At 42.7% G+C, this 23,279-nt stretch overlaps 2 protein-coding genes across 3 annotated transcripts in view; one reads left to right on the forward strand and one right to left on the reverse strand.

Annotated features, from left to right (window-relative positions):
- DOCK1 (dedicator of cytokinesis 1) overlaps nucleotides 1-23,279 on the forward strand; it is a 397,349-nt gene that overhangs the window by 186,871 nt on the left and 187,199 nt on the right. The gene's annotated exons all lie outside the window — the stretch shown is intronic.
- INSYN2A (inhibitory synaptic factor 2A) lies at nucleotides 1,278-21,640 on the reverse strand. The gene is made up of 3 exons (XM_040438895.1): nucleotides 20,469-21,640; nucleotides 8,773-8,844; nucleotides 1,278-1,461 (listed from the first exon to the last, which is right to left on the reverse strand). Exons 1-3 carry the CDS (start codon nucleotides 21,638-21,640, stop codon nucleotides 1,278-1,280), a joined length of 1,428 nt encoding a protein of 475 aa, XP_040294829.1.

A 23,279-nucleotide genomic window follows, 5' to 3' on the forward strand; every position in this document is an offset into this window, starting at 1 on the left:
CTAAGTAGTGAAACAATTCTCCTTTCATTTACTCTTTATCAATTAAATAGTAAAATTAATCTTAATTATTTTATTTAAAAATTGCCTAGAAAATATCAATATACACAGTTTTATTTTTATTTTGATTAAACAGACAATTGAATAATAAATGTAAATTCCACTTATCCAAATTATACCATTTTATTGAAAAAAGTTGTAGATCTGTATGACTTATTATAACCAAGCATAATGCCAAATTAAGGAGAAAGTAAGTCTTGGCTTCGTTTACAATGGTATGGCATTTACTACTTATAAAAACATTGTAAGGTTGAGACCAAACAGTATTCCAAGAAGCCTTAGCTGAAAATGTATTGTTGTTTTTAGAATATATATATATATATATATATATATCTTTTTTTCATTTTTTTTTTTTTTATTTGCTTTTCAATACTTTTAGACTTTTGGGTACGAAAACATTAGAAATTAGGTCTGAGAAAACATAGCGTCCCATATCCTTGACCCTGTCAGCGAACAATGAGATTAAAGGCATGTTCTGACTTTGGGATATGCCTGGCTGCTCTAGCATGAGCATTTCTTTTTTCTTTTTTTTTTCTTTTTTTTTTTAATAATGTCTTTTCTGTAATATTAAAGTGAGCGTGAAAATGAGTTAGAAAAAAAAAAATTCTGTAGCATGAGAAGGCATAACTCATAATTAGTCACATCTTTTGAGATTTTTCGATGGTCTCCGACCATTTGAAAATTTGTGCTTTCTCCGGATTTTTTGATGTGCTGTAAATTGCACTCCTCCCCGCTTGTATTTTGCAACAAAATGCTAGATGAAAGACCCATCCCCCCCCCATTAATTTTCTTTTCTTTAGATGTAAGGCTATAAACTTTCCCATCAGATTCATGTTTTAAATTGAAACGCATAAAAAACAAACCTAAATTATAGCCAATGTTCTTGTTTTTTTTTACGCTGAGCCAAAATAAGAAAAAAAATATATAATTCCACATTTTCCGTTTCTTTTCTTCACATTTGGCAATACAAATTTTAATCCAGATTTTACATCCCGCATAGTGAACCGCTAGTATAAGTTGGCATGTTGTGATTGTTTTATTTTTTTTTATACCTTGCGCCTGCAAGTGAGTTGCAAGTATAAAGGCCTTTTTGGTACACACAGTAGATATCTGCATACTGACCAAACATCTGCTTCTTGATAACCTCACGTTAACAAGGGCTAATGGATTTTCTGAGCTATGCCTATAAAGGCCAGTGGCTCGTGTTGCAGCAGCTTTAGCTATAGGAACCAGAGTTTCCATCTTCCATGCTTTTTCGATTCTGTTTTGGATTTTTGCTTGGGAGTCGATGTGTAACTCTCTGCAGAATAAGGCAAAGGTGCAACCTGAGTTTCCTCAATGGGATGGAGTTTCTTTAAAACTGGTTGTAGTTTGTCTTCTTGCTGCTTAAAATCCAGTTCCACACTGAAAAAAAGTTGAAGGGATATAACCGTAAATGAATTTGAAATAAAAAAATAATAATATATTTAATTGAGTAAATATAAAATGATTCAAAGATCAGGAAGGATTCATCTGGAAAAGGTAAACTTGTTCTTTAGTGGATCTGTTCACTTGAAGTCCAAAAGGTTGAACTTTAGACTCTGACCTGTTTTCCATCTGTCTAGTATTTTTTTTGGAAGACAAAACTTGCGGGGTTTACTGGCCCCCCTTAAAGGGATTGTCCGGGTTCAGAGCTGAACCTGGACATAACCCCATTCAGCCTCTGAGTGGAGCATGCTTCCCCTTGCCCTGTGCTGCATCGTGCAGGGCAGAGACTGTTTTGTTTACACTGACGGGCGGAGGCTTCCATCTTGCAGTGTTCCCGGTGACATCACTGGCACTGATGGGCAGGCTTTAGTGCTGCCCTAGGCTGTTTTACAGGCGAGGGCAGTGCTACAGACCGCCCATTAGTGCCGGTGATGTCACCGGTCTCACTGCTAGGCAGAAACTTCCGCCTAGCATGCCCATCAGAAGCCCAGTTAATCACCGGATCTGAAGTAAAAGCCCTTGCCCTGCGTTATACATTAAACGGTCCAGTCATAGGGACTGATTGGGTGAAGAAGGGGTTATGTCCGGGTTCAGCTCTGAAGCCAGACAACCCCTTTAAAGGGGTTTTCTCACATCAGCAAATGGCATTTATCATGTAGAGAAAGTGAATACAAGGCACTTACTGATGATTTATGATTGTCCATATTGCCTCCTTTGCTGGCTGGATTCATTTTCCCATCGCATTATACAATGCTCCAGGGGTTACGAACACCCAGCAATCCATCAGCCGCGGCCGTGTTTGCACACTATAGGAAAAGGCACCAGCCGGGACCATGGGAGCGTGCATAGGTGCTTTTTTGTATAGTGTACAAGGACGACCATCGCTGCTGCATTACAGGGTGGTCGTAACCATGGAAACCAGCAGTGTATAATGTGATAGAAAAATGAATCCGCCAGCAAAGGAGGCAATATGGACCGTTAGTAAGTGCCTTGTATTAACTTTGTTTACATGATAAATGCCATTTACTGAAGTGAGAGACAACCCCTTTAAAGTGTAACTGCCATTTTATTCTTATTATTGTAATGTGTAGGGGCAGTGATACTGACCATTTTTGTGATATACTTTAACTACTGAAATCATAAGTTTCTATTAGAAAAAAAGCTGTAAAGTAGCCCATTTTGAGCCTTAGCAACGCTCCTCTGTCTTCTGTTTACATAACAGTGGAGACTTGCTCAACACTGACTGTTATGTAAACAGAAGACAGAGGAGCGTTGCTAAGGCTCAAAATGGGCTACTTTACAGCTATTTTTCTAATAGAAATGTATAATTTCAGTAATTAAAGCATATTACAAAAATGGTTAGCATTACTGCCCCTACACATTACAAAAATAGAATGGCAGTTATACTTTTAAGGAGACTAACTATGTTTGGCGACTTAATGGCAGTGCTCTGTGGGAAAGTAATATGCAAAGGCTTCCCCCCCCAAAAAAAAAAAAAAACACTCTTGCTAGTGCCAATTTTTGGAAATGGCTCCGTATAAGTCAAAGTCTGACTTTCTAAAAAGCCTTGGAACATGACCAGGGAAAATAGCCAAATACCCATCTGTAGAAAGGTGTTTCAGGGTATTTGCTCCTCATCAGTACGGAATTGGATTCAGAATCCACAGGATAGGAGGTAAGTGTCTGATCAGCGGGGGTCTGACTACTTAGAGTTTTAAAAAAAAAAATTGTGCAATTTTGGAAAGCATAGGAAGTCTTACTCAACGTGCACATTTTCTGTGACATTTAATACACAGTAATTGCCGCACGTATTATTGATCTTTCTCTTACATGTAAGATCAGAAGCCTGGCACTCTGCCTGCCAACGCTAAACTTTCAGATAAAAGACAAAGCTTGAAAGGTAATCACCAGCCATATTTAAAGGTTTTAGTCAAACCTATTTGGATGCATATGGTACAAATGACATAAAACAAAATATCTTCTATGGTTTCTACTCTTTAAAGCTGACCTACATTCTCCACGCAGTCAACTCTATCTGATTTCATCTTAATGAACTTTTGAGATGGCTGCTGAGTCCGTGTCCAACCTGATTTGTGTTTACCAGCAACATTGAACAGAGGGGATTAATTAAAGGGGATTTGTGGGACTTTTATACTGAAGAGCTATCCTTGGGATAGGTAGGTCATCCTGGCACCTCCACCAGTCAGCTGATTGCACAGCAGGCTATACCCCAGAACCAGGCACGGCTCCGTACATTGTGTAGTGGCCATACCTGACTGCCATAGCTCAGTCTCATACAAGTAAATGGGCAGAGAGCTGCAGAAATCAGGTGCGGCCACGACACAGAAAGGGTCTGTGCCTGCTCCCAGTGCTCTACTGTCAGCTGCTTAGTGGGAGTGCTGGGAGTCGGACCCCGATTTATCTTATTTTGATGACCTATCCAATAGGTCTTGAATATCAAATTCCTGGAGAACCCCTTTAATGAGATAATAAAACTGAATTGGGGGCAATGTCTAAACTATAAACTAGAAACCCCCTTTGCACACACCCCATTTGTTAGACTTGCTCCCCAATGACTTCATGATCACAGGATTTCCCTCTGCTCGGACTTTTAAAGGGAACCTGTCACCTGGATTTTATGTATAGAGCTGAGGACATGGATTGCTAGATGGCCGCTAGCACATCCGCAATATCCAGTCCCCGTTTTGCACATCCGCAAAACGATTTGATACATATGCAAATTAACCTGAGATGTGTCCTGTTCCTGACTCCTCTCACATACAGGACTCATTTCAGGTTAATTTGCATATGTATCAAATCTGTTTTTTTTTTACACAATAAAAGCACACAGAGCTATGGGGACTGGGTATTGCGGATGTGCTAGCGGCCATCTAGCAACCCATGTCCTCAGCTCTATACACAAAATCCCGTTGACAGGTTCCCTTTAACGATCAGTTGTAGTTCACTAAGTAACTTGAGTGCAAGTGTTACATTTTTCCCGCAGCGCCACCACAGGACAAATTGAGCAGTACACTGTCCTCATTGAAATCAATGAACTCTCTTGGCAAGGCCTGGCATGACAGAATTATTCTGCTGCAGATTTCACTACAAATTTCCCACAAAGTTCACCCCAATACATTAAAATCTCCACCATTTCCACCACATAATGAGCTTGCTTTGAAAATTGAAAATCCGTAGACTGCCCGTTTTTCCGGTACATGTGGATGGTGTTTTTTAAACCACATTTACTGTATTGTAACTTGTTGTGGATTTGTGGTGCGTAATTCACAGGAAATAGAAGTCAGAACGTTGTCTACGTAATGCACAGACATGTCGGGTCCTCCAGATCGAGGAACCCATTTTGTAGCCGCTAGGCTGTAGATGAGGGTCATAAATGGGGAAACCTGCGACCTGTTACCTCTGAATGCTTTCTAATAATATGGGAAATGGGTTCCTAAAATCAGGCAACCTCATTAAGTGAATTAAACCCTTTATAAAGTTCATTTACCAGGAGACCGAACCAACGTTGGTCTGCTGTCACTGGTACCAGCCCAAATGTGGAAATAGAGTAAATAACACAGTGCATATTTAAAGGTTTAAAAGGGTTCTCCTAGCGGGACCTGTGGGGAGAGAGAGAGATTTCCTGCACGGACAAGGTTATGTGCACCGCTGCACCTAATGACTGGCGTCAGTGCTCAAGCGGTGAACACGACCACGTCCATGTACTAAGTTTACAGGCGGATTGGAAGTCAGACGAGGACGGTACCAGAGCCTAAATAGCAGCGGGTAGGTAAGTGTAGCTCTCTTCACTGATATCACTTGTGAGCGAAGGGACAGTGAAAAAACTAAAAATCAACCTCTTTAAGCACAAAAAAAAAACAGATAAATGATTATGTATGGGTATTGAATCCAGCCCAGTACAAAAATCAGTATATGTTTCCTTTTTAAAGGGCATCTGTCAGCAGGTTTGTACCTATGACACCGGCTGACCTGTTACTTGTGCGCTTGGCAGCTGAAGACATCTGTGTTGGTCCCATGTTCATATGTGTCCGCATTGCTGAGGAAAATGATGTTTTATTATATGCAAATGAGCCTCTAGGAGCAACGGGGGCGTTTCCATTACACCTAGAGGCTCAGCTCTCTCTGCAACTGCCGCGCCCTCTGCACTTTAATTGACAGGGCTAGGAATGATGATGTTTACACTGCCCGGTCCTGTCAATCAAAGTGCAGAGGGTGCGGCAGTTGCAGAGAGAGCAGAGCCTCTAGGTGTAATGACAACGCCCCTGTTGCTCCTAGAGACTCATTTGCATATATGAAAACATCATTTTTCTCAGCAATGTGGACACATATGAACACGGGACCAACACAGATGCCTTCAGCTGCCAAGCGCACATGTAACAGGTCAGCCAGTGTCATTGGTAAAAAAACTGCTGACAGATGCTTTTTAAAAAGAACAGATATACAGATTTTTATACTGGGCTGAATTCAATACCCAAACATATTAATTTATCTTTATTTTTTTTCTGTTGAATTTTTTATTTATTTTTTTACATGTTCTCAGTGAATAGAGCGACACTTGCCTACCCTCTGCCATTCGTATATTTCTGAATGTTCAATTTTCCCTTTAATAATCGGAGGCGTCTGAAGTCGCATGAACTGATCTCTGGCCAGAGACTGAATAAAGAAGCTCGCTCTGCTTCGTGCACAGCATGAACTCACAGCATAATCTAAAACTGTTTGTAGTAGCGATCTGCGCTGGCTAATGGAGGGGTCCTGAGCGCACATGGACGGGGATGGTTATACGGAAACAACCTCCTCAATGATTAAGTCAGAAGATTTGTACTTATCTCAAGATTGGGGTCAGTATTAGTAGTCAGAATTATCCAGACCTTACATCCATTAGCTGGATATGTGACATTGTGTCTCTATCTTCTGCTGTAAATTCCTCTTTATTTATCCTCAATACAAAGGAGAGAAAAGCTCTGACGTGGCAGTCAGATGGATTCCCTGGGCCCGGTACTGCAATTATATTTCTATTAGATCGGTAATAAATTCGCTCTGTTTGTTTGTTGCACATTTATTCTAATTAACAGACTTGATAACATAAAAAAAAAATCAAGCGTTTTTACGTAGCTGTGCCAGAAATATGTTAATGTATATGCTTTTCTTTTCAATCAGCTGTTACATAACAGATGGGGCTTTACTTGTTGGCAGTCAGGCTGCGCCACATATTTAAATCTCAGGGCACATGATTGTGTCTGATGACAGTAATCTGAAATCCCTACTTGTATGGATACATCCCCTCTCAGAATAATCCATGTTTCTTCATTTCCTTTTCAAAAGCCAAATACCGGATGACATGATGTTCTTTGTAATTCTAGGTAATAGGTCTCGCCGCATTTCTGCTTGGCTTTCACTTCGTGCCATCATTTTGTGATGCTTGGTTTGCATGGGGTGCATTACTGATGTCATATTTAGGGCCTATACATTTAAAGGGCATCTGTCAGCAGGTTTGTCCCTATGACACTGGCTGACCTGTTACATGTGCACTTGGCAGCTGAAGGCATCTGTGTTGGTCCCATGTTTATATGTGCCCGCACTGCTGAGAAAAATGAAGTTTTAATATAAGCAAATAAGCCTCTAGGAGCAATGGGCTCAGCTCTCTTTGCAATATCAGTGCCCCCCATTGCTCCTAGAGGCTCATTTGCTCATATAAAAACATAATTTTTCTTAGCAGTGTGGACACATATGAACATGGGACCAGCACAGATGCCTTACATGGGACCAGCACATACTCCTTACAGAGGACCTGTAATCTATCTGTTTTAGCAACTGCTTGCATTCCCCATGTAATAATAATTCTAGAAAATCTTTTGACTCTGTGTAGAGCCATTCCTCTATTATTCCTCCTAGACGTTATGAATGAATTGCCTGCAGTTTGCAATGATGGTTCAGCTTGGTGTTACCAGTTGGGGGTGTCCCTGCACAGTATTCAATGTTGGAACACCTCCCCCAAACTGGTAATACCCATCTGATCCTTTTATTGCAAACTCCTGGTAATTCATAACTTCTAGAAGGAATAATAAAGGAATGGTACAACATAGAATCATAAGATGACCCAGAATTGTTATTACAAGGCGGATGCTATTAGTTGCTAAATAGGCACGTCAGGAGAAATTACAGGTCCTCTTTAAAGGCTATGGACGCCTCTTCACTGATTTTATTTCTTTTTTTTTCATTTGCTTCCTAAACTTTTTAAATAGTCTTCATTAAACATTTTTCTACCATTTTGTCTTTACATTGTGTGTGCAAGTCCTTCGCCCACCTGCTGGCGTTGCTAAAACTGGCATAAGTTTCTAATGGCTCTCTTTGCTCTCCCCTTAAAGGGGTTCTCTGGGAATAATCAGTTTTTAGCAAATGCCTGCAGCCTCCCTCTCTAAACTGAAGACTCATACTTGCCTCCTGCCCACCGCTCCAGTCTTTCTGAACTGCCTCTGCTATGTCCATATTCCGGTCACAACAGAGTTGGCGTATGCCCATGCGGCACTGGATGACACCACTGCGGGGACAGGAACATGGACACAGCGGAGCATCGGGGAGCAGGCAAGTAGTAATCTTCTGTTTAGACAGGGAGGCTGCTGGCATTTGCTAACAGTTGATTATTCCCAGAGAACCCCTTTAAGTGCAGGATAAAGTCGATCGTTCGCCGCTCTAGAGCCACACCTTTGGTGGTTCCTGCGGATCTTAGTTTACTTTTGCTGCAGTGGTGACGTGCTAGACATGCACATGATCACTGCAGCCAGTTATTGGGCAAAGTGGTCTTGTGCCATTAAAAGCAAGTACTGCATCACCGCCGAGGATGCCCTGGCAGAGAATAGCCTGCCAGAGGTCACCTGAATACTGCCGTTCACCATCAGTCCCCATTGACTATAATAGGATCCAGCCACTTCCCAGCTTAAGTGGAAGTTTTCATCCGAAAGCCGGGATTTCCTCAGAAAGCGGCCAGAGCATGGTTGGATCCCATTACAGTCAATGCGATGTGAACCTATCCCTCCAAGGCTCAGACTCCCTGAGAATGAACCTGAAGGCAATATTTGTGCTGCACTGACTGATCAGGGGGACAAGGACGAGCAGCTTCTGCTTTACATATTTGAGCATGTACGCACTTTTTGTGTATTACATTTCTCTGAAAAGCATATTACCCAGGATTACAGTGCATGCCAAATGAATGAAATAATGACATTTTACCTGTATATGATACATGCGCTGTTCCTACATGTGTCACAGTTTGCTGTATCTTGGCCAGTCCGATATGATAGCCTAAATAAAAGAGAAAAACATGAATGGAAGGAAACTGAAGCGTTATCACAAACGAGATGCAGGTTTACAAAGATGAGGCTCATTTTCATTATGAGCTTTTGTTTTAGACCCATTCCTTTTAGTGTTACATTATATCAAGCAGCATGATTACATTATGTCATAATATGCATTCATTTAGCAGCTAGTAAAAAAAAATAATAATGCACTAATTGCACCAAATATAGCATAATAAGGCTGTCTGCAACGTACAAGTGTTCTGCTCCTTTGGATGAAAGAAGAGATGGACTTGCACGGACTTAAGCAGTATTTAAACATTTCAGGGGTATTCCTGTCTTATAAAGTGATTGCATAAGATCTGAAATTGTGAGTTGTTTTGTCCTGGGCCTCGCACAGCAGGCGGCTCGGAAGCACAGTGCAGGGGAATCCATTGAGAAGTGCTGCATTATTCCAGGCCGGCTGCCCTTTGATCCTTATGATTGTTAGGGAGGTAGAATACTCCTTTCAATGTGATGGCCACATTTCCCAGACTGGCTGTGGCTCATGTCAGCTGAACTTCCAGTATCATAGTGATCTGTGATGCTGTGTGATCTGAAGAGGGCTGTGCACAGGAGATGCCCTCGCAATCTGACAGATTTGGAGTGTTTTTGCAAAGAAGAGCGGGCAAATCTTGCCAAGTCAAAATGTGCCATGCTGATAGACTCATACCCAAAAAGACTGAGTGCTGTAATAAAATCAAAAGGTGCTTCAACAAAGTATTAGTTTAAGGGTGTCCACACTTATGCAACCACATTATTTTATTTTTATATTTTTTCTTCCCTCTACCTAAAAGATTTCAGTTTGTTTTTCAGTTGAGTTGTACAGTTTATGGGTCACATTAAAGGTGGAAAAAGTTCTGAAATGATTTATCTTTGTCTCATATTTTTTTTTTTTTTTACATCAAAGAAACCTGACATTTTAACAGGGGTGTGTAGACTTTTTATATCCACTGTACATGTGTTTGATATAGGCGGCCAGCATCAGAGAATGGTATAATTGCTTGGGGGAAGCTTGATTAAGGGTCAGTGCTGCGTGACCCATAGCGTAGCTACTAAATTCCCCATTCTACTACTGTACTTCCTTTTATTTCCTACTGAAGTGGAGGCGAGTTACACTTCTGAAGGCTTTTTATCCTTCAGACTACAAAGAAAGCGTCTTTGGAGTTGGGCCTATTCTTCCATGTGATAACAGGGTAACGTGTGCTGCAAGAGGATAATGTGGCAGATGGTAGATTAGGGAAACATATCCATAATGTTCTGTTTACTGATGTCTACAAATGTCTCCAATATCACATTTTATTTTCTAGATGTCTTTCTCTTGCACCATGTTCTTGCCTGGACAATTGCTGACATTGGTTTTTTGATATTTTCCTCTTCTGGTCATCCGGGCAGTTTACGTGCTTTTGACATGTACAAATGACAAATTAAGTTACGAAATGGAAGGGATTTTCTTATCTTGGACATCGGTGGCGTATCGCGATGTCAGATAGGTGCGGGTACCAGAAGTGAGACACCCGCCTATCTCCAGAATGGGTTCCCCCGAAGTGAAGGGAGAGCAGGCGCACCTGCGTGGCCACCCTTCATTCATTACTATGGGACTGACAAAAATAACCCTGGCTATCCCTCGCAATCCCATAGAAGTGACTGCAGCGGTGGCAGTGCTTGCGCGGTGTGCTTTTCATTCAAATCTATGGGAATTCCAAAAATAGCCGAGAGCGCCCGCTCAGCTATTTTCGGAATTCCCATAGAAATGAATGGAGAGCATGCTGTGCGTGCGCAGTGTGCTCTCCTTCACTCTTGGGCTTCTGTTCTGGAGATGGGTGCAGTTCCCACCTCCGAGACCCACACCTGTCTGACTTTGATGGCATATCCTAGGGACACATCCATGCAATTCTACAGTTTTACAAACCAAACAGAGAATTAGACAAAAAAATATAAGTTCTAGGTCTGCAAAGTCCACATGCTGCATTTATGTCTGTGTTTTCATTCACATATAGTCACAAAATCACCAGAACTGAGGAGACCACAAATCTGGTTTTATGTTGGAACAAAAAAAAAAACAACTATAAAATACAGGGACTATAAAATGTACAACTGGAAAAGTAAGTGAACCCCCCACCCTATCTCTTGAGAGCAGACGCTCTTAGCCTTCATGGTACTTTTGTGACATATGGGAATAAAAACTAATAAATAAAAATCTTACATGTGCACCAAAGTCCTCAAAGATGAGGCTAACACATGAAAACAATGTTAGTGATTGTGCGCACATTTTTTAATTGTCTACATCAGCAATTGCCCTCAGAAATGCTGAAACAAAGGGCATGCAATATTTGGCTGTCTCTGCACGTATGTTGCACACCCCGAACAGCAGCTTTGCTTCCAGGAACCTATACTTTTGAGAGAGCACACAGCATTCAGTCTATAAAAATACAGATTAATAATACATGTGACCTCCTCTCTGCAACTTTGTATCAGAAAGTGATTTAATTGAAAACTGCTTGAAAATTCAAACTTTGTGACTAAGACCCCGAAGCAGAAATACATTTATCGCTCCTTCCAAGTGACCATAGTTATTGCTTTGATTGTAGCATATGACATAGCTAGAGAGGCGGTCAGTGTATGTCGGCTAAATATCTGGTCTGGACAGGATAAGGGACAGTGTACGATGTCTAAACTTTATTGATGTTGATGTGTGCGTCTGATGTCCGATGCCACATTTGGTGCAGAAGAGTGATTCCCCATTCCTCACCAGAGATGAAGTATGCTCTTTGATTAATAAGGGGGTGATGACATGAACAAAAGTCCCTCTAGTCCCTGCACACTGCCAGCAAGTTGTCCTCTGGCTCCGCTCCTTCAGACAAGATGATGTGTTGCTGCAGGTCTTTGCAGCATGCACTTCAGCCGTCTCTAGAGTCCTGGCTCCAAAACAAGACCAAGGTTCTGTCACCAGCCAAGACCTGAAGACTGAAGCTAGAGCCAAGGACAATGGCAATGACATACAGCCATGTCCTTGTTCAGGAATTCTTTGCTCCCAGTAAGGATTATCTATTATATTCATCCTCTTTGCAGGTCTCTTCATATTGGCTATAGCAGTGTTTTTCAAACCTCCTAAAGGGCCCTTTACAGGGGCCAGGAATCCACCAGATAATTGCTAAAGAGCATTTAAAGAAATGCGGTGTAAAAGTGACGCCGATCACCTGATAAATAGAGCATTCATGCGGACACACAAATCCTTGTTTGCCGGCAGCAGATGGTGCTGTGTAATCATACTCTGCTGCCGGCAAACGAGTCTGTATGAGGACGAGCGATGGCAATAGAGATCATTCCTCCCAATACTGTGGAGGAGATCGCTGCATGTAAATACAGCGCTCACCTCCACTGATGAGCAAGCGATTGCCGGGAAGGAACACTTCCTTCCCAACAATCGTCTGCTGTATCGTCCCGTGTAAAGGGACCTTAAAGGGGTTGTCTCACTTCAGCAAATGGCATTTCTCATGTAGAGAAAGTGAATACAAGGCACTTACTAATGTATTGTGATTGTCCATATTGCCTCCTTTGCTGGGTAGATTTATTTTTCAATCACTTTGTACACTTGTCATTTCCATGGTTACGACCACCCTGAAAATCCAGCAGTGATGGCTGTGCTTGCACGCTGTAGGAAAAAGCTCTGCCTTAGGCCTCATGCACACGACCGTTATGTATCTTGCGGATCCGCAAAACACGGATGGCGTCCGTGTGCGTTCCGCAATTTGCGGAACGGCACGGACAGCCATTAATATAACTGGCTATTCTTGTCCGCAAAACGCGGACAAGAATAGGACAGGTTATATATTTTTTTTTTGCGGACCACGGAACGGAGGCACGGATGCAGACAGCACACGGAGTGCTGTCCGCATCTTTTGCGGCCCCATTGAAGTGAATGGGTCCGCGTCCAAGCCGCAATTACTACATCTCGGATGCGGACCAAAACAACTGCTGTGTGCATGAGGCCTTATGAACACTCCCTTGATCCTATCCACCAGAGAGGGCAGTGCTTTTTCCTATAGTGTGGAAGTACGGCCACCACTGCTGGATTTCAGAGTGGTGGTAACCCCTGGAAATGACAAGTGTATAATGTGATTGAAAAATGAATCTAGTCAGCAATGGAGGCAATATGGACAATCCCAATACATTAGTAAGTGCCTCGTATTAACATTCTCTACATAAGGTATGGCATTTGCTGATGTGAGAGACAGCCACTTTAAGCAGTAGAGAAGTAAGGGGCCCTATAGCGAGGATAAAACCAGGCCCCCCACACAGGACAGAAGGGTTTCTACCTAAACCCTTTTCAATACCCCATGGGCCATTTTTCCACGGCCTTATTTGATAAAAGTTGTCCCTTTTTAGAGGGTAGAGTCCTGACCAATTTTTCACCTCTAGTAGAAGAGGAGATAACCCCAACTAAGACTGGGCCCCCTCTTGCCCTGGGCCCCATAGCAGTCACATGGTCTGCCGCTATGGTAGTTACGCCCCTGCCTTTAGGCCAAGTTTCCCCTACTGAGATAAGCTACATCATGCTACTTCCTAGACCAGAGATCAGCAACCTCCGGCACTCCAGTTGTTCTGAAACTACAAGTCCCACAATCCTTCTTTCACTTCTGTGGGAGTCGCAAGAGCAGCCAAGTAAGTGTGCATGCTGGGAGTTATGGTTTGACAGCAGCTGGAGTGCCGAAGGTTGCTGATCCCTGTTCTTGCCTATAACCATACACTGGAACACGGAAACCACAGCATGTGGATCATGGTCATCCATGGAAGTCAGCTGTCCATTCGTGAGGTGCAGATCAAGAGCACAATGGTGCCAGTGGTTGTTGTGAGCACCTTGGAGTCATGCGACTGTAGGATTCTGGCAGCTCCGCAAAGGACTATTCCCAACTTAAACTTTTATGTCATATCTATAAGATATACCATAATGTCAGACACTTGCCGGCACAGATGGAATTGAGGTGTCCAGATCTCTCTCCACTTCTATGGGAGCTATGTGTCATTCCTTTATTATTCCTGCTAGAAGTTACAAATGAATTGCTAGCAGTTTGCAATGAGGGTCCAGAGGATGTTACCCCAGTTGGGGGAGGGGGGTTGTCCCTGCACAGTTTGACACTGGCAGCGTTGATTAGATAGTGTCAGACTGTGTAGAAACACCCCATCCCCCCTAACTGGTAACACCCATCTGGACCATCATTGTAACTTCGAGTAGGAATAATAAAGGAATGGCACATCATAGAGTCAAAGGAATAGATGCTCCAGAGTTAGTATTCCATGGGGGAGGCAGGTAGTTACTAAAACAGACATGTCAGGAGAGTGGACGGCTCCTCTTTAATACAGGTTTGGCATTTTCTCACGAGCACTCAAGGATTTTTCGTCTGGTGGTTCCTGTTTAGGTTGAAATATTTGGAAATCTTCAAAGTTGACCAGTGGACTGCAAATATGAGTGGTGTATTGGCCTCCATTTAATATTTTGGGTGAGACTGAGCACCACGTACAATGCCGCTTGGTTCTTCTGCAGGAAAAATTAAAAGTCTAACAAAATGACAGTCTGTACAGTGATCTACAAAATGCGATTTTATAGTTTTAATTTATTTTTTCGTCGGATTGGAGAACAGTGACAGGTCTGGGTGAAGAGCGAGAGCAAAAACTGCCTTTTTTTTTTTTTTTTGTATATATGGTCTCCTTCAGTGATGGATTTACTTGTCGGGAGGCAGCGGCACCCTGTCAGAGGCTCTGCGTTTCGTTGCTGTGACATTTATTAGAGGGATGATAGGATCAAGGTCAGAGGGTAGGTGCGCGAGTCCTTCCTTACTGGTCCTGGAGGCAGATGCTATGTGACCTTTTTAGCAGTGGACTCATTATTTAATTACGGGAAATGCTTTTTAATGTGTATTGCTGGAAAAATGCGTCTGTCTTCACATCGTGTACTAATCCGCGGATATAAATTCTGCTTTTGTTCACAGAAATAAATGGTTTTAATACTTTTTGTGCACAGTTTAAACCTGTCTCCAATGGCATCCTCTGTAAATGGTGAAATAAATAGTCTCTCGGTCTGTCGATCTAACCTACCTAAGTGGTACTCCTTTCATCCAGTACATTTTGTATTGTCAATCGATCATGGCCAATATTTTCCAACGTAATGGGTCACATTCTTGACAGATGTCTGACTTCGGCCATCACGAAGGTTTAGATAGCTGCCAGCAGAATGAGGTAGTTTGGTTCAGAGCTTTCCTTCCCTACTGTCTTGTAGAAATGGATGCTCCTTCTTGGACAGGGTTGCTTGTGTTTTCAATGGGGAGAGGGTGGCAAGCCCTGCCAGACACCTGGCAACCACTTATATCCTGTGGGAACAAGGGATTGACTTATTGAGATCTAACAAATTCCCCAACCTCTGCTGTCCGTCACACCCATGCTCGCCGAAATCAGTCGGGTCATCACATCTTAGTTAAAGGACATCTGTCAGCAGATTTGTACTTTTATTATTATTTATTTTATTATTATTATTTATTATTATTATTATTTTTTTTTTATATATACATAGATGGGACTACTTGGGAGTGCGGTATAAAATAGAACCAGTATCTTTTTATTTTTATTTTTTGTTTTTATTGCATATTATTTTGGTTTGTTTATTTTACTTCTTGCCGCTTGCCATTAGATCACTATAAACATCGATCTACATCCACAGGAGTGCTGGAGGGACACACATGTCCTCCCAGCATGCTCCCCTCCCCTATGTAACAGTTGAACACTCGTGTGGACATCGCAGCATTATGGGTTTCCATGGCAACTGCCCTAATTCCGGGGAATGCTCCCTGCATTCGGGCGCTCACTTTGAGCACTATATTAGGCATTTTTGTGACCTTGAAGCTATTCACTTCATCTACTCATCACCTGAGGAGGATCAGACAGATTCTGTGTCAACCTGGTTATTTTAATGGTAGAGCTGGAATGTATATATACATCTTGTGGTCATATGGGGGTTAAAGGGGTTGTCCAGGATTAGAAGCGGCACCGTTCGAGTCCGAGGGCTTTGTCTGGTATTGCAGCTCAGCTCTATTCACTTCAGTGTGTGTGTGTGTGAACCTGCAATACCAGGCACAGCCAAATTGCCAAATTACTAAAGCAGGAACTTGTCCTGAACAATCCTATCGTTAATTGTAAACTAAGAAGTTGTAATAAAAAAATAGCATTTTTTTTTTTATCAATTTTTGGTCTCAAAATATGCCACCTGCTCAGGAAAGCTAAAGTACAATTTGGTCTAAAAGTGCATTTGTTATTTACAAAAAATTGATTGCAATGCTCATAATTTTCTGAGTAAATCAGCTATCTGTTTAATTCTTTCACTTTTAATGTGACATTTAGAAAGTGGCTATTGACCGGGAATATTGATAACGTCTAGTGCAAAACTTTGCTTAAGCCATTAAAGCAGATAATGCAAATCGGCCTCACAAAATACAGAGGTCGTAATTATAAGATAAGACTAAATTAAGTGAGTCACAGTCGGCTGAACAGCGTGAGAAGTAAGATGCCCTATATTAAGAACACTGAATATACCAGTGTAGCAGGAGGTGCCGCGTGTCCGCGGTACATGTTACATAGTTGTTATTTCTGCTCCCTTTCCTTCTCTTATTAGTAACATGGTTTTATACAATAACGCTCCTGTGTGTGTGTGTGAACATGTACTTTATTGTACGTCTGTGTGCACTGTGTAATCAACATGCCTCACAAATTGAGATTGCTGATAAATGCAGCATTATTAGCCAGATTCATTCTACAAATCACCGGAAAAATGTAACTTTTCAGGAACTTTCCTGTTCATGATCTCTGCATTAAGGGTTTTTCCCTGGATTTTAATATTGATGACCTATCTATATTGATGATCATCAATATCAGATCGTCTGGGTCCGACACCTGGCACACCTGCCGATCAGCTGGTTGAAGAGAAGGCTGCGCTCTATGCAAGCGCAGCCTTCCCGTCATTGTTTACCTGCTCGCTATCGACATCGCAGCAGTGAGCAGGTGTCATTACAAGAAGTCGCGTATTCACTTCTATGGGACTGCTCGTTCCTATACGCTTGAATACTACAGACCCGCCCAATAGAAGTGAATGGGACGGCTTGTAATTAGGCTTGCCCACCGCTGCGATGTCTGGAGCCATGCTAGTTCCAGCTCCTTGTATCAGCTGCTTAGTGAGGTGCTGTTTTCTTAATTTATTTTCCCGAAAGATTAAAACGTCATATTATATTCATATCTGATGTTTACTCACAGGAATTTTAAGGGTTTTTTAAATATATTTTTATTATTTATTTATATTTTTAATTAGTTTTTTATAGAGGTGATGGAATATGGGTGTCGATATACAGGTGAAACTCGAAAAATTTGAATATCGTGCAAAAGTACATTTATTTCCGTAATGCAAATTAAAAGGAATTGCATTAATGCAGCTTAAAATTTGAATTTTGTGAAAAGGTTCAATATTCTAGGTTCAAAGTGTCGCACTGTATACAGCTAATTATTCCATACCCCTTGAGCAAAGGGGACCTGAGATTGTGACTTTGGGGTTTCATAAGCTGAAAGCCGTAATCATCCAAATTATAACAAAACAAAGGCTTGAAATATCTCGCTTTGCATGTAATGAGTCTCTCATGTGTTAGTTTCACCTTTTAAGTTGCATTACTGAAATAAATGAACTTTGCGCGATATTCAAATTTTTCGAGTTTCCCCTGTAGTGCATTTGGGAAAGTCTTCAGACCCTTTCACTTTTTTTTTTAAACATTTTGTTGTGTTGCGGCCTTCTGCTAAAATCAAAAGCAAATAATAGTTTTCCCCATCAGTCTGCGCTCGACACCCCATAATGGGAAAAACTAAAATTTCACATGGACATAAGTATTCAGACTCTTTGCTGTGTGACTTTAAATTTAGTTCTGGTGACTCCCGTTTCTCTGGATCATCTTTGAGATGTTTTTACACCTTGATCGGAGTCACCTGCGGTAAATTCAGTTGATTGGACATGATTTGGGAAGACACAGCCCTGTCTATGTAAGGTCTCACAGCTGACAATACATAGCAGAGCAAAGACCAACCTATGAGGAGGAAAGAACTGCCTGTAGGGCTCAGAGACAGGATTGTGTGGAGGCACAGATCTGGAGAAGGGAACTAAAAAAAATGTCTGCTGCACTGAAAGTTCCCAAGAGCACAGTGGCCTCCATTATTCTTAAACTGGTTGTCCGGGTTCACAGTCGCGCTAATTTACATTAGGCTACTTTCACACTTGCGTTAGGTGCGGATCTGTCTGGTGTCTGCACAGACGGATCCGCACCTATAAATGCAAACGATGGTATCCGTTCAGAACGGATCCGTCTGCATTCTATGTAAAATAAAAGTCTAAGTCTAATTGTTAGTCAGACTGATCCGTCCTGACTTTACATTGAAAGTCAATGGGGGACGGATCCGTTTGACGTTGACACAATATGGTGCAATTGCAAACGGATCCGTTCCCATTGACTTACATTGTAAGTCAGGACGGATCCGTTTGGCTCCGCACGGCCAGGCGGACAGCAAAACGCTGCAAGCAGCGTTTTGGTGTCCGCCTCCAGAGCGGAATGGAGGCGGAACGGAGGCAAACTGATGCATTCTGAACGGATCCGCATCCATTCAGAATGCATTGGGGCTAAACTGATCCGTTTGGGGCCGCTTGTGAGAGCCTTAAAACGGATCTCACAGGCGGACACCGAAACGCTGGTGTGAAAGTAGCCTTAGCCATCACCTTTACACATAGCTGTAATGTTCTCCTGGTGTTTCCTGGCCTTTTCCCTTTCCTACCAGACCCTGATGCCTGCAATTGCTACTGTTTACATCGCAGCTCTACCACAAGGCAGCGCGACTCGGCATTGAGGTCTCCCCTCCTACCTCTCCCTCTCATCACTGTTCCAAAATGGCACCCTTCACCGGCAGAATGAAAAAAAGATACTTCTGGTACGTGATTGCTGCCTGACGAGTGGGGACATCTGAGGAAGGAAATGAAGGTAGAATCCACTTCTATGTAGGCTTCTAATAAAAAGCAGCCTATAAGCCAAATACTGCCCTAACCCGGACAACCCCTTTAACTGGAAGAAAACAGGACTCTTCTTAGAGCTGGCTGCCTCTCCAAACTACGTGGGGGGGGGGGGCTTTGGTAAGAGAGGTGACCAAGAAGCCAGTGGTCATACTGGCTGAGCTCCAGAGATCCAGATGGGCACTCCTACAATCTGGGCTTTATGGTAGAGTGGGCAGAAGAAGCCTCTCCTCAGTAAAAGATGCATGAAACCTACCTGGACTCTCAGACTGTGAGAAACATAATGTCCGATTAAACCAAGATCAAACTTTTTGGCCTCAATGTTTCACTTTGTCATTACAGGATATTGAGTGCAGTACGACAGAAGAAAAAAATTAACATTTTATATTATTTTAACACATGGCTGCAACATTGCAAAATAACAAAGTGAAAGGGTCTGAAGACTTTGCCTGTGCACTCTATATTGTCCCCCATATGTAAGCAGTGGTAGGAGGTCATTACCTAACCCAGGGCTGTTGCTACAAAGTGTATTAATATTACAAAAATCTTCATGTCCTTGTGGTGTCGTTTAAAGATATGCAGACCAATATTTTCTGTAGAGAGTAATGGTCTCCATTCTGTAGGTCTTCAGCTGTTGCAAAACTACAAATTCCAGGATGCCCTGACAGCCTACAGATATATAAGGACATGCTAGGAGTTTTTAGTGGAGATCCATATGCTAGAAATCACTAATCATGGTGGTCATATACGCAAATGCTTGCCAAACCTGCTGATTTCAGTGGGACTGGCTGACCTTTTTTTTTTTTCTTTTTTTTTTAAGGGGGCCCTGACTTTTCCTGATGTCATATTTCGGTGGGAGGGAGGGGGGTCGAGCATATTGAATTTCAAACTACCTATTACCTTAAGGTATATTTAGACGGGTAGATTATTGGGAATGAATGTTCCTGTGAATGCATGTTCCTGATAATCTGCCCATCTAAAGGTGCAGCAGACCATCCGATGAATGAGAAAAACGCATGTTTGTGCAGACACCTAAATGATCATTTCTGGGCAGCAGATTGTGCGGTCTAAACAGCGATCCGCTACCCACAACCAATGCGGCAGTATGGGGATGAGCGATCACGATAGTGATCCCTCCTCCTCATACTGTGGAGGTGATCGCTGCATGTAAATGCAGCACTTCATCCGCACTGAATGAGCAGCCGACTGTCGGGAAGGAACACTTTCTTCTCGACAATCTGCTGCTCGTTGGCAACAGCTTACTTCTCTCCAACTGGGAATACAATCATATTTGGCCAAGTCGAGCATGTATGTCCATGGGGGCTGAAAGGCATAGCTGTCGGCCATGGCCACCTTTAGAAAATACCTTCCATTCTGTACAGACCATAGTAAGAATGATTCTCTAGCGTAGTGGTAGCTCAGTACTTGACCTTCTGTTCTTACATAATGCTGCACATAACAAGGCATGACTGGCTATAATGGTAGATGAGTTTTTGTTAATGACTTACCCCTCTCGGTGAGCTTCTCCCTTCTCCAACTCCTGAATGACACCCAAAAGCACTTTGATTGTTTCCTGACTCGAGCTGATCAGGGTCTCCATGGTCTGAAGCTGTGCTTTTAAGTCTATCACTTCCGTGTGAGGCACAATTTGTTGGCATTCATCACTCAAAGCAACTGCTGCCTGACAAGGCTTATTTTTTTCCACGGGTAAAACATTTATCTGCAGGGCCTGCTCATTACATTCCGTCGTTTGACACTGCGTCTGTGTTGTACACGCTTTTGCATTCATATCTTGGCCTTGTAGGCCATTTACTTGAGCAGTTCTTTTGTCTTCTTCATCTGTCAGCGGGCAAACTGTCCTTTCTACGTCAGTCAAGTCTTCAGGGTCGGCAAGGTTTGGATTGAGGGCAGGCGAGTGTATGGTGGCTTCCTCCTTCAGAAGCACTTTAACATGTGCCGGGTGATGGGATAGAGCGTTCCCTAATGGCCTTTTGTCATATTTTGTGGTTTCATGCAGATGGCAGATGGTCTGTTCCGATGTGAAGATTGCTGGGTTTTGAGGAGAGGGGGAATCTTTAGTACAGCTGTGCAAATCAGTGCTTCCACATGCATCTGAGCAATTGCTAGACGTAATGACATCCATGTCTTCACTCGAATGTACTACCAGTTCAGCAACCACTTGGTCGTGGACCCTGCTGCATCGATTAGACTCCCCTGAGCTTTTGTGATCTTTTGTATCCTTTACCTCTATTAGGAATCCATTATTTTGACCCTTTACTTCCATGCCAGAAGCGTTTTTCAACAGGTTCCCTTTTTTGCGGTCAAGAGGAAAAGTCTGGTAGCGCTTTTTCAGGTCTGGCGAAGTCTGAACCCCTGTGCTCTTGGTTACGTTGGGTATAGATCGCCGAGCAGGCACTGTCATGTACTTCCTATAAGCTTTGTAAGAAAGAGACTTGGTGTCTTTTTTCTCACTTTGCGGCACCGTAGAAAGTTGTTTATCCCTCTGCTCGTTCTGAGCCTCGCAAATATCTTTAAACCTCACTTGAAGGGCTTTATTTCTCTTTTTTAAATGCCGGTTGGGGTCCAATGCATATTTCATGTCTAAGGCTAAAGAAACAGCTGGCTCGGCTTCACTTTCTGATGATGTCAGCACACATTTGTCCCCCTCCTTGCTCACCATGATTCCTGCAAGAAAACAGAGTAACCAGTGAGACATAGGGGAATTTTTCAAGCCCCACACTTAAGAATTGTGGCTTCAAAAAGGTTTAAAATAGGGCATCAAGGCTTTTTTGGGCTTATGTGTGCAAGCATTTTTCAACATTTTCATTTTGAGGCCTGGATTGCAGATGTGTGCTGCCTGTGTTCTTCATGGATACGTTTCAGTGGCAATATGAAGTAGACACGTACTGCTTTGGTCCGTGATGTGTAACAAGCACGCTCCTTGAAGTCTATGGGTTCATCAAAACCACTGACACAAGACAGATGGCATCCATGTTCTGTCAGTGATTTTTCACTGACCATTGGTAGGAGATGCCCTGAGGGTAAAAAAAAAAAAAGACACATGGACCAAACACAGATATTCTCATGGACATTTTCACTGGACCACTGACCATCTTGTACCAGATGTCATCATGAACGTGGGAAGGAGGCCATTTTTTAAAAGTGGTTGAGACAGTGGAAATGGTTATTCTGCCAAGCTTATTTAAAAGTGGGTTTTCTGAGACTTTTATACTGATGACCTATCCTCCGAAAAGGTCATCACTATCTGATCGGTGGAGGTTCAACACCTGGGTCCCCACCGTTCAGCTGTTTGAGAAGGTACCGGCGCTTGCAGTAGCGCCTCAGCCTTCTCTCAGCCTACCCTAGGCCATGTGATGTCACGTTCATCGGTCACATGGCCTAGGCGCAGCCCAGGCCCATTGAAATGAATGGGACTGAGCTGTAATACCAAGCACAGCCATTATCATATGGACAACACTGTGCTTATTGAGCAGGGAGAAGGCCGCAGCGTTCACAGGAGCCCCAGTGTGTTCTCAAACAGCTGATCGGCTGTCCCGGATGTTGTAGGGGAGAAGACCAAAAGACAACAAGAAGGAAGGGAAAAGGCACTAGGCCTCACCGCTAGGGAAGGAAAAGGTTCACCACTTATAAAACCCTGCTCCTGGCCCGAACTCCTATCCGTATGGGCACCTCTCGATGGTAGAGATGCCCATACACAGGAACCTAGAAAAACCCTGGTGGCCCTCAGATGCCCTAATAGTAATGACAGGGCAGAGACAACCCGCTCCTTCCCTGGTGAAGGAACCAGCGTCTCGCTGAGGCCTAGTAAACAACAAAGGTGGGGGGGGAATACAAAACACAACAAGCGGAACACTTAACTTCTGAGGCTGATGGATGATGGACGAACAGGACTTCACCACGAACCACACTCCAGCTCTTCCAAAAACCAAATTATGCTATCCAGAGCAAGAAGTGATGGGTAAAGTCAGACTAAATAGGGGGAGGTGAAGGTCACATGATTCACACCTGAACAGAAGGTGTGGACATACAAGCAACACACAGACAAAGTGAAACCAAAAGAGGCTGTCAGATCACTAATGTGCAGATAATCTTTCAGACCTTCTCAAACCTGTCACCGGTGTGACATCGGCAGGGGTCCCGAGTGTCAGACCCCCCACCGATCAGGTACTGATGACCTATCCTATGAGGACAGGTCATCAGTATGTAAGTCTAAGAAAGCCCTTTTAAGCCAAATTATCAACCGCAACTTTTATATATATGATTTTTTCATTAAGTTGCAAAAATTGTCTTAATCTTAC

This window comes from Bufo bufo, chromosome 6 (genome assembly GCF_905171765.1).
Source record: "Bufo bufo chromosome 6, aBufBuf1.1, whole genome shotgun sequence".
Classification (NCBI taxonomy): Eukaryota; Metazoa; Chordata; class Amphibia; order Anura; family Bufonidae; genus Bufo; species Bufo bufo.